Source organism: Trichosurus vulpecula, chromosome 8 (assembly GCF_011100635.1).
Source record: "Trichosurus vulpecula isolate mTriVul1 chromosome 8, mTriVul1.pri, whole genome shotgun sequence".
Lineage (NCBI taxonomy): Eukaryota > Metazoa > Chordata > Mammalia > Diprotodontia > Phalangeridae > Trichosurus > Trichosurus vulpecula.
In genome coordinates this window covers 110,670,860-110,683,105 of record NC_050580.1, presented here as the reverse complement: position 1 = coordinate 110,683,105, position 12,246 = coordinate 110,670,860, and the positions used below count along the sequence as shown (strand labels likewise).

Genomic DNA, 12,246 nt, shown 5'->3' with positions numbered 1-12,246 from the left:
GTTGCCAAACGGCATCAACAAGAGTTTCCTCTATGTAAGTTCCCTAAAAAAATTAAATAATTCCTCCCCCAAGAAAATCTTCCATAGCACACACTAGAAATGCAACAAAATTTTGCTGATTGGTATTGATACAAAACAGACATTCTTAGTGACGTAAATTATCATGGAAGCACTGAGCATTCCAAAACCAAAGAGAATTGAGTTTTATTACCCTTTGGTCTTCTTCCCTCACCCATATGCTTATGGCAGCATTAGAAGTGTTTAAAAAGAAGCTGAATTACCACTTGTTAAAGATATTGCAGAGTACTGATACGGCGGTGGGTTTGGACTAGATAACTTTTAGGTCTTTTCCAACTGCAATTTTATTTCATAAACACACACGTTTACACACCAAGATTATGGACAACTAGGATTTTTTAGGTTGCTCTCAATCACAAAGGTATTTACTACATCACAGCTTTATCATTACACCCATTTTTGAGAGAGGTAGTCTAAGGCCAAAACCAGTTCAACCAAAGTGCCCTAGAGAGAGGCAAGGTAAGGAACCTCCCTCTTAAACAGAGAGCAGATCTCCCCCCTCACCCCGCCAGCCCCACCCCAACCCACCCCCATCTTACAGTTAGCACTGGTGTGGACTAGGGGAATCTACTGTTTAACTGATTGTTCCCAAGAACAGACCAACAATCACAGGCAAAAAAGAAAGAAGCCAATGACAAAATGCACCAAGACACAGAAAGTCAAGCCCTCCATTTTTAAATGGCTGGCCTAAATGAAATAATAATAATTAAAGTTTACGTTTGCATAGCACCTAAGGTTTGTGGAGTGTTTTACATATATAATCTCATTTGAGCTTCACCACATCCCCTCAGGCACATTTTGTTCAATGATTTCAGTTGTGTTCTACTCTTCAAAGTGACCCCTTTTGGGGTTTTCTTGGCAAAGGTACAGAGTGGTTTCCTTCTCCAGCTCATTTTACTGAGGCAAACAGCGTTAAGCGACTTGCCCAGGGTCACACAGCTAGTAAATGTTGGAGGCTGGATTTGAAATCAGGTCTTCCTGACTCCAGGCCCAGCATTGTATACATTGCACCCCCTAATATCCCTATTTTATAGATTAAGAAACTGAGACTCCAAGAGGTTAACAAGCACCAGATGTGGTATTCAAACCCAGGTCTCCCTCCTGCCTCCAAGTCTAGGGCTCTGTCTAGACCACATTGCCTCTATTAGGACCCCACCCCACCATGAGCTAACCACTAGGATCAGCAGTCCTACTCTGATAACACAACGGTGTCTCAGCAGTAAAAAGACTTTCCAAGTTCTAGAGTCAGGAGACAGTCTTTTGTACAGGCCCAGGCCTCTCATCATCTTCCTTGGACTAACCCATAATCCCATAAATTGACTCTGCTCTGCAATTAGCCAGCCATGGACTCAGAACTCTTCATTAGAGGAAAGAAGAGCAGGAGAAAGGTATGTTCCTCAAGTGCAAATGGCAGCTAGAACATATGTGATCTGAGTGTGTCGCTCCCTACACAACAACCACACAGGAGGGCATTACTAATTTGACTTGACATTAATAATAATAATGATTATTATACTAATGGCACTTATATTGTGCTTTAAAGTATACAAAGAACTTTACATATATTAATCCATTTGATCCTCACAACAACCTTGGAAGGTGGATGCTATCTATGATTAACCACTTTCCACAGATGAAGAAGTGAGGATGAGAGAGGTTAAGTCACTTACCCAGGGTCATACAGCTAAGTAAGGATCTGAGAAAGGATTGGAACTCAGGTGTTCCTTATCCCAAATCCAATACTCTATCCATTGTGCCACCTAGTTGCCTCACCTTACCCTTGGTGGAAGGCTGGGGGTGGGGGTGGGGGGAAGGATATCCACCCAAGCCAGGGGGCCCTTTGGGGCTGCACTTGAGGACCTAGAGAGCCACAGGTTCCCCACCCCTGACCCAAGCCCTGAGATCCTCCTTCTCATCCCTATCAGACTAAACATTTGCACCTACAAGCAGTTTCTCCTTTCATCGACTTCACCTTGAACACTTCAATAACCATTTGCATATTACTTAGTAATACTTGTGCAAGCTATTGTTGTAAGGCTACATAGACAGTAATCTTTCACTCTCTACCAAAGGACTGCTAGGTGGAACAGTGGATAGAGGCCTGAGCTTGGTGGCAGAAAGACTTGAGTTCAAATACAGCCTCAGAAACGTGCTAGCTGTGTGACCCTGGTCAAGTCACTTAAACTTTATTTGCCTCAGTTTCCTCAACTGCAAAATGCAACTATCTCTCAAGGTTGTTGTGAGGATCTAATGAGATATTTATAAAATACTTAGCACAAATCTTGGCATGTAGTAGGCACTATATACATGCTTATTCCCTCCCTCCAGATTCTTATCTCTGGGGAGCTCCAGCTGGGCTTGAACATGTTGAAACAATCTAACCTGGGAAAATGACCAGTTCATATTCTCCTTTATTCTGCTCTTGGGAAGGGGAGGGGGAGGGAGAGAGGGGGGAGACTGGAGCTGGAGCGTGAGGAATAAAATTAAATTAAAAAGGAGATGGAATCCCGTGGGAAAAATTGACAAGATCGGGAAAAATTGACAAGATCAGAAAAAAATTACTGATTCCTACTACTTTCTTTTTCCCTTCTCTCCTCCCCCAAATAAGAAGGGAGAGGTATCATGAAACAATAGATCTCCTTCGAGAAACAGGGAACCTTGGTTCAAGATCTTGGATTAACCACTGACTGAGTTTTCAGTCACTGTCTCTTCTTTGAAATTGTTTTGTTCTCTGTAAAATGATCGAGGTTGGCATGATCTCTGCTAAAGTCCCTGCCAGATCTTTATTTCCACAATGAAAAAAAAAAGTTTCTTCTTTAATTGTTCCCCAGAACTTAAGGTCAGGGCTTAATGTGGCCTCTCATCCACTGACATCACTGCCTGCCTTGCTTTCCCAGGATGTGACATCATCAGTTCCCATAGGGAACTATTCCATCCCTGCCCCATAATGTGAGAGGAAATGGTAGTATCCATGAATGAGTATTATTAGGAAGGGCCTTTTTTTTTCTCCAAGTTTTCATATAGTACAAGTAACTATATCCTTTAAGAGCTGATTCCTACCCCTCCCCCCTCACAAAAGCCCTGCTTGTTTTAACAAAAATATTAACTTTTTTTAAAAAAGGGTTGGATTTTAAAATTTTCTTTTTTTATGCTCTTATTCATATAGCCAAATATCTATACTTGTCAATGAAAGTCAAAATATATCTTTTTTTTTTAAATGAAGAGGCTAGAAATGAGAACTATGGTATTTTCTTTATCTTTATTCACACCTTTTGGGTGAGCTTCCAAGAGCTCTGGCAACACTGTCCTGGCCTGAGGCCAGAATCTCCAGCTTCTGTAATCTTGGGCCCCCAAGAAGGAAACTAAATTTTGATAGGGCTAGGGATGAGATTTAGGATTCCATGGGTCTAGCGAAATGATGAGGAAACTCCTTCTACTAATGCAACTTGTCATTTTCCCTGAAATTTACAATTTAACAGAGAAATGCCTAGAGCATAAATTGGCTAAGTAACCTGCCGGCGTCACAAAGCCAATATAGGTGAGAGGTAAGGCATTGACTTAGGTCTTCCTTGGCCACCACACAAGAAAATAGTGCTCTAGGCCAGTTTCGATGAGCAGATGCAGGAGAATGCTGTATTTTTAACAGGTTCTCATGTGAGCCAGCTTGACTGTTGCACCCCAAAAGAAGACCATAATGTTATCAAGCTGCTCTGCAGATTTGGGACCCCCAACTTGACAACGGTGTACAGATGTTGCTGTAAATTCAACTAGAAGCTAAAGTCACAAAGTTTATCGTGAAAGTCTCGGATAGAAGTTGCTCACGTCCCAGAGCAGAGACTGCCACCTGCTGAAAGGCGACTCCAACCTTACTGAGGATTGGTTTAAAAAAACAAAAATAATAACTGACTTCACAAGTAGAAGTTAAGCTTCTTAAATATACCTGCCACACGGATGTGGTGATCAGTCTTAAAGAAGCAATATCTTAACATTAAGTGAATACAACAGAAGGAAGAACTTATCGGCCATGAAGGGGTTAAGGGACACTAGAAGAATATCCACCCCATCAGAACACTGTCATCTCCTAGAAAACTTTGAGAATGGAACTGGTGCCCATCAATCTAAGAAGATTTAGGAATAACCTTGCCAAAAAAGTAGGATAAATGACCTTTAGGGTCCCTTCCAACCTAAGAATTCTGAGAGCTTCTGGAAAACCCCAGTAAAAACCCAAACCCAGCACAAGCCAACAATTTTCAAAAAACCATAAAATTTTGGGTAGTTCCTGGATGGAGAAGTTAAGCAAAGCTCAAAAGGGCCCCTCTATAACAAAGAAACCAACATACTACTACCGTCTAAGACAAATCTAAGAAGCATCAGAATTTGAGAAGTCAATTTGCCTTCTTTTTTAAAAAAAATGCTGAGCCTTCTAAAAAAAAAGTTTTATTTTTAAAATATAGGTATTATCGAGCCAGAAGCAACACTGTTGCTCCAAGTCTTCCGTCCCAGGGAGCTACAACCTTTAGTTTTCTCAAACTCAAGAGGACATTCTAAGGTGTCAGTGGTACTCCATTTGCTCAGAAGGTGTGAAGGCTGGGTAGTGGAGATGAAAGGGTAAAGTGTCAACCAGTCTCTTCCTCCTCCCCTTTTCCCAAGAGTACTTTGTCTGCATCTCTCCTTTACCCCTCTATAGAGTTCTGCCTTCTATCATATTTGCGTAGGTGTCACATATACACTATGAGATTGTAAGCTCCTGAGGGGGTTCTGTCCCTGGAGTAGCAACATCTGCACCGTTAACTCAAATACAAAACAGAAGCCTATACAGGAGGAGAAAATTTCTTCAGGTTGAGAATCTGATCCACAGTAAGAAAGAGTAAAATGATCATGTCATTCAATATAATGGATATGGACTTCCAGGACAAAGTAATGAAATAAGAGAGTGGTAGGTTTCCTCTGCCTAAGCCCAGAACTTAGTAGAGCAAAGAACCTGACACAAGCTGGAAAGGAGCCTGTGGAGATCCTACTGCCAAAAGTATCTCCCTTAGGACAGGTTTAGAAGACTCCGCTGGATCCCTACAGGAAGCTGTTGCCAGGAAGATGCTCTCTCCACTGACGTTCTGGGCAAGAGTGGGTTTTACAATAGCTGCCCTCATTCCCCTCCCCACCCCAGATACACACACATACACACAAACACACACACACACACACACACACACACACACCACCCCCAGCCGCAGTCCCAGGTCTATCCATCAGCATCATCAGTTGGACAGATGACTTCACCACTCAAACAGACAAGGCCAGACACTTGCCAATTCCTGAGCCAAAAAAAGAAATAAAGAAGTAGGGGGGAGGGGGGATTTGGGGGAAAGGGGACGTGTTAGGATCTAGGGAAGGGATATGAGTGTCCCCAGGGGATTACAGCGCTCCTAAGAAACTCACCAGCAACATTCTCCTCTGACATTCGACTAGCCCACGAGACTGCAACTAGCAAAGGGGAACCTGGGCTCTTCCCCATTCTGTGCCCAGCCCCCCGGGGCCCCAGCCCCAGCCTCGGACCCTGCGGGGGACGGTACTCACATAATGCTTGGAAGGGTTTCTTCTCTTCTCCACATCCACCACTGTGGCATCCTGCACGGCGTAGGCAAGCATCTTTTCCCCCACTCCGGGCAGCACGCCCCTCCCGCTCCGACTCTTCCTTCCCTTCCCTTCCTTTCCCTCTCCTGGCCGGGCGACTTCAGCTTCTCATCCTGCCTGGGGCTTCCCAGGACAGGACTGCAACTGCGGCTCCGGCTCTTCCTCCGGGGGTCCCGCGGCCCCACACTCCCCAGCGCCGTTCCCTAGTGCCCCCGGGGAAGATGGCCAGGAGAGCGGGGAGGCAGGCTGGGGGCACTCCACGCGCACAGGTAGCTGCCCTGGACACCCTAGGGGTCCCGGGGAGGCGGAGGACGCGTCCCCGGCTGGAGCCTTCTCCTGGCCCGAGGGTGTGGGCGGGGCGGCCCAGGTCAGGGGGTCTTCCTGCCTCCCCGGGCTGGCGGGCTCCTTCCTTCGCCCCAGCTCGCTCCCTAGCTCGCTCGCTCGCTGCCTCCCTCCCGCCTGAGCCGCAGCTGCAGCCTCCCGCTCTGGCCGAGTACCGCGGAAACAGGGGGAGGAGACGACGGGGGAGTGTCCTGCCTGCGGGGGAGGAGGCGGAGGCTGCAGGCCGGGAGCCCGCTGTCAGGGGGGTGGGCTGGGAGGGGGCGGCCAACGAGGGCGAGGGCGATTGTGGCTGGAGGAGCAGGAGGCGGAGGGCCAGGGCCGGAGAAGGGGAGGGCTGGAGGAGAGAGGGGAAACGCGAGGGGAGGGGCTCCAGGGCCAGGGGAGGGGCTCGGGAGGACGAGGAAGGGGCTGCGACCGTGTACTGGAGAGGGAGCGACCTGTAAAACAGCTCGCACCCACTCAGGAGCAGAGGTTTTGTGTGTGTGTGTGTCTGTCTGTCTGTCTGTCTGTCTGTCTGTGTGTATGTGTGTGTGTGTGTGTGTGTGTCTGTCTGTCTAGGTAGGGAGAGGGACAATTATGGGGGTGGGGGAGAGGGGTTCCAAACAATCAGCCCAAGGGTGGTAACCACTCCCCATTCCAACCGTTGCCAGCTTTGGTCTTAGAGCAGGGACTATTTGTGGGAAGGGTCACCCTGCCCTAATACCTAATGCTCTGGGCACACACCCCCTCCACACTTCTCTAAAGGATCTTTTTCATCTAAAATAGTGTATGCAACTGGAACAGCGAAGTGCAGTTTAAAGAGCCCTAATCTGAGACCTGGGTCCTAGTGCCATCTCTGACTCCAACTAACTACTCGACCCTTGCATCAATGGTGGGGTGGACTAAAATCAAGAATTCTGAATCTGGGGTCCGCTAACTTTTTAAATGTGTATATACATACATATGTGTGTATAAATATGTACATATGTATGTGTATGTATGTGTATATCTCGATAGAATTGGTTTCTTTGGTCATCCTATGTATTTTATGCATTTAAAAACATTTGGAAAAAGGGTCCATAAGCTTCATCAGATCCCAAAGGGATACATGACAAAAAAGTTAACCCTCGGACTAAATGATCCTTAAAAAGCTTTTTCGGCTGTAATTCCTACCTACAGAACCCTGTGGAAGAGAAAGTCATGTGGTGAGAGTGAGGGAGCCCACTCACGCCAATGAGCTTTGGTAAATAGTTGCTCCCACAGCTTGCTTATCACCAATGATGAATTCTTTCTCCGATCTGGATCATTTCCTTCTTCTCCCTTCCCCCTCACAGTCATTCATTCACCGGGCTTCTGCTAGTGCAGGAACAATATTAACTATTAATAAAACAAGAACACCACCAATTCCAGATAGAGGAGAAAGGTGGAGGAATACAGAACACAACACAGAAAGAAAGCTACTCCAAACACTCTCAGGGTTCTAGACTCGAGGCATCATGTATGATCCCTAAAGTGCAACCAGCGGTCATTCTGTTGTGAGAAGGGCCAATCTTCTCCCGGCCTCTACAGAATGACTGCTGGGCTACCCCATACCCTACATTAATTTAGTTCAACAAATGTTTCCTGAGGGCTATTGATTTCCAATTCAAGTCCCTTTTAAAATATTTAAAGGGGCAGTGGTTTTCCATAATATTTTAATAGTTTCACAATTATAACATGAACTTATGAATTTGGACTGATGTAGGAAAGTCTGAATTGTGAAATGATGGAATTTTTTAAAAAGTATCCTTATTGTGGACTTGCCTGATATTTTGTATTTAACACTGTTAGGATCTGAGCTACTGCAGAACCCAGCCCCACTTTGGCAACTCTTGTCACCAATCTCTTGGTCTTTGGGGAGAGAAAACGAAAACTCCTTATGCCGGTAAGTCTCTACACCGACTTTACAAAGTCATGTAATATCCCTGGACCTCCGTTCCATTTTTAAAATGAAGGAATTGACCTAGGTGATTTCTTAAGGTTTCATCCATTACTGGTTATTTTTTTTTAAATCTAGCCTTCTATACATCTAACTGAAAGGCAGTGTGGTGTAGTAGACAGAAAACCAGTCTTGGCATAAGGAAGACCTGGGTTCAGGTCTACCTCTGGAACACATTTGTTGTGACCCACGACAAGCCATCTAACCAATCACTACCTCAGGGAAACTATAAATTACAGACCAGTTGCCAATAGGTATCAATGGAGAGAACTTCCTCACCAGGAATTCCTTACACCAGTGGTTTTAAGCTGAAAAAGAATCTGGGGTCACTAAACCCGACATTAGAATCCTTGTGGGCTCCATATTGACTTAGAAAACCATAGTTTATATTTGTTTATTTATTTGTTTATTAATTCATTCATTCGTTTGTTTTGATGAATATTCCCCAATTACATATTAATCTGGTTCAGGCTCCAGCTGCCCTCACGTTGTGGCCCACGTCTTTGACATGTCTGCCCTATACCAATGAACTCACAAGAAAGCTCTAAATAAAATGCCCAACCCTTTGTCAGGTGCTAAATGATCCCGTTTAGAGAAACATAATGTACTGGTTCCTATCCACAAAGAATTTATAGCGTAGTTGAGGAGATGAGATAATGAAGAATATAATTCAGTATACTACCTCCCATAGCTCCCATTATATGGCTTACACAGCACTCTTCTTACAACACCTGTGAGGTAGGCAAGGCATTTAACAAATGAGTCAAGTAATGTTCAAAGCTGTTAAGTGAATTGCCCCATGGTCTTATAGCTGGTAAAGGTCGAAGACAGCACAGGTTTCAGACTCTTAAGTCCAATGCCTCACTAATTCATGCATAGCAAGACAATGACTCGTTGAAATTCAAAAAACAGCAATCAGTAAGAACTAAAACAGTTCAGACAAGACTTCACTTAGCTAGGACCTGAGCCTTGAAGAATGGCTAAATATTTTGGCTGGGCTGGAAATGACATCTCCCTCCCCTTAGTTCCTTTATCACTTATAAACTACGGTATTCATACAGTATTTACTATATTATAATATTTACATATGCCATCCCCCTACTAATTGGAAAGTTCCTAGAAGATAGCAATAGTGTCTTATGCTGATGTTAAAGTTGGAGAGACAGAGTGGGACCCGATTGTGGAGGGTCTGGATAACCAGACAAGAGGAGTTTGAAACTGATATGGTTGATCTTGTGAAAGCCAGGGTTTGGGGAAACGGTTCCGGCAGCAATGATGGGCTTAGGGAAAGAGAGACACTGCTTCCTCCCTCCCAGTGAGAAGAGTCTGTTCTTCAAGAGGGTGTTCCCCAATCCCAGAGAACTATTATCCTCAAAAACTGGGATGTGGTGTGAGAAACTGGGAACTGAACCATCTCAGAGAACTTCATAACCTTTAAAAAAGGACAGTCTAGAGAACCCTTGATAAACACTGCTTAATAATACTCTGATCTTCACCTATAGTTTTCAAAGCACTAATTAAGTCAAAAGTTTGTGGTGAGGTGAGAAGGCATTGGTGCCAATGGGAAGAAAGTCAAAGAGGGAGGTGAGGTTACCTTGCCCTGGGTCACTTGGTGAGTCAACAGTATCTTCTCACCCTCAGAAGATGTTTCCTATCCCATCTCTGGCCTTTGATCTAACTGCTGCTTAATTAAAAAAAAAAAAAACTCCACTTAATAGCATTTTATTTTTTCCAATTACATATAAAAATAATTTTCAATATTCATTTTTATAAGATTTTAAGTCCCAAATTTTTCTCCCTTCCTCCTTCCCCAAGACAGCAAGCAATTTGATATAGGTTATACATGTGCAATCTTGTTAAACATATTTCCACATTAGTCATGTGAAAGAAGAAACAGAACAAAAAAGAAAAACCACAAGAAAGAAAAAGACAAAAACTAAAAAAAGTGAAAATAGTATGCTTCCATCTGCATTCAGATTCCATAGTTCTTTCTCTAGATGTGGATGGCATTTTCCATCAAGAATCTTTTGGAATTGTCTTAGATCACTGTATTGCTGAGAAGAGCTAAGTCTATCATAGTTGATCATCTCACAATGTGGCTGTTACTGTGTACAATGTTTTCTCCTAGGTCTGCTCACTTCACTCAGCATCAGTTCATGTAAGTCTTTCCAGGTTTTTCTGAAATCTGCCTGCTCATCATTTCTTAAGGCACAATACTATTCCATTACATTCATACACCACAACTTGTTCAGCCATTACCCAAATGATGGGCACCCCTCAATTTCCAATTCTTTGCCACTACAAAAAGAGTTGCTATAAATATTTTTGTATATGTGGGTCCTTTTCCCTTTTTTATGATCTTTTGGGGATACAAACCTAGTAGTGGTATTGCTGGATGAAAGGGGATGCACAGTTTTATAGTCCTTTGAGCATAGTTCCAAATTGCTCTCCAGAATGGTTGGATCAGTTCATATCTCCACCAACAATGCATGTGTTCCAAATTTCCCATATCTCCAACATTTTCCTTTTCTGTCATATTACTCAATCTGAGAGGTGTGAGGTGTTACCTCAGAGTTCTTTTGATTTGCATTTCTCTAATCAATAGTGATTTGGATTGATTTTTTTCATATGACTATAGATAACTAATTTCTTCATCTGAAAACTGCCTGTTCATATTTTTTGATGATTTATCAATTGGGCAATGACTTGTATTCTTATAAATTTGACACAGTTCTCTATATATTTGGGAAATGATGCCTCTAACTCATACTTAAAGAAGGTTACTTAAAGAAGGAGGGTTTGGAAATGATAGAACTTAGCTTGAAACAGAAGATTATCAAATTGTAAAGGGAGTCAGTTAGTCTGTACTTGATAATACAGTTCATGGTTTGGCTCCATCCTGCATAAAGCAACCCCAGAATGCATTGGTCTGAGCTGGTACAGTAACAGGAGTACTAGGCAGAAAATTAGGAGAATTTTTTTTCCTGGCTCTGCCATTCAATAACTATGTGACCTTGAGTAAGTTACTCCCCCTTGATGGTCTTTAGATTTCTCATCTGTCTAATGAAGCAGTTAAACTAATTGGTGTCTAAGGTCTCTTATTAGCTTAATGATCTATAATAGTGTGCTCCAAATTTTTTTGATCATTCACCCCATATATAAAAATATTTTGACCATCCCCAATCCATGTGTATGTATTTATTAATTATCTTTGTACATACATATATATGTACATATATACATACATACACACATACGTAAGTATGTATATTATAAAACTTACACAAAAATATACTTTTAAAATATTAAATAAAGATGTAATATTGTTTGATCCTATCATCAGTAAGGAGTCAGTGAGGGTTTGCTGAGGAGGGTGACATAGTCAAACCTGTACTCAAGGAAAATCACTTTGGCAGCTAAGTGGAGGATGGATTGAAGAGGAAAAAGACTTGATTCAGGGAGGCCAATTGGGGGCCACTGCAGTAGTCCTGGTAATGAGAGGGGATGACGTTCTGAACAAGGTGGCAATGTGAATAGAGGAACAAATTCGAGAGACACAATGATGGTAGAAATGACAAAATTTGGCAACTGACTGGTTATGTGGGATGCCTCAAAGAATTGTGGTCTCTCAGCAGTCATAAGGAAGTTTGGAAGGGAGTGATCATGGGACCAGGGAAAGATCATGGATGAAATTGGTAATGTGAACCCATGCCTCCCCATCTTATGTTTCACCAAAAATGAAAAGTAGGACAGGATTCTTATTCACCAGCCTCTATACTCCACTGCATAGCCCAATGCCTGCCATAGACAAGAGGTTTGGGGACGCTGAGGGGAAGAGTAATTTTGTCTATGCAGCTACTAGTGGGAGTGAGGAGGGTTACTGGGTCGTTAGGTTATAGCCATACTAAAGATCTGGTGCCTGCCATGAGAAAGGCTAAGTCAGGGAGGACTGAGATAATAGGTGAGAGGAGTGGTGTATTTGTCAGTCTGACAGTCAACAAGTATCAATATGTCAGGCACTGTGCTAATTGTTAAAGATGCAAAGAAAGACAGAATTAGTCCTTGACCTCAATGAACTCACAATCAAATGGGAGACACAGCATGCAAACAACTATGGAAACACACACAAGATGTAAGTAGAATAAATTGGAGATAATCTCAAAGGAAAGACACTAGCATTAAGAGGGACCAGGAAAGACTTCTTGCGAGGATTTTAGCTAAGACTTGAAGAAAGCCAA

At 43.2% G+C, this 12,246-nt stretch overlaps 1 protein-coding gene across 1 annotated transcript in view; it reads right to left on the bottom strand.

Moving 5' to 3' along the window:
* The window catches only part of SH3PXD2A (SH3 and PX domains 2A), a 338,878-nt gene extending 333,154 nt beyond the window's left edge, over positions 1–5,724 (bottom strand). The window contains exon 1 of the mRNA XM_036734422.1: positions 5,653–5,724. Coding sequence (XP_036590317.1) covers positions 5,653–5,724 — 72 coding nt within the window. The remainder of the gene's footprint in view (positions 1–5,652) is intronic.
* Between the last annotated feature and the right edge of the window lie 6,522 nt (positions 5,725–12,246).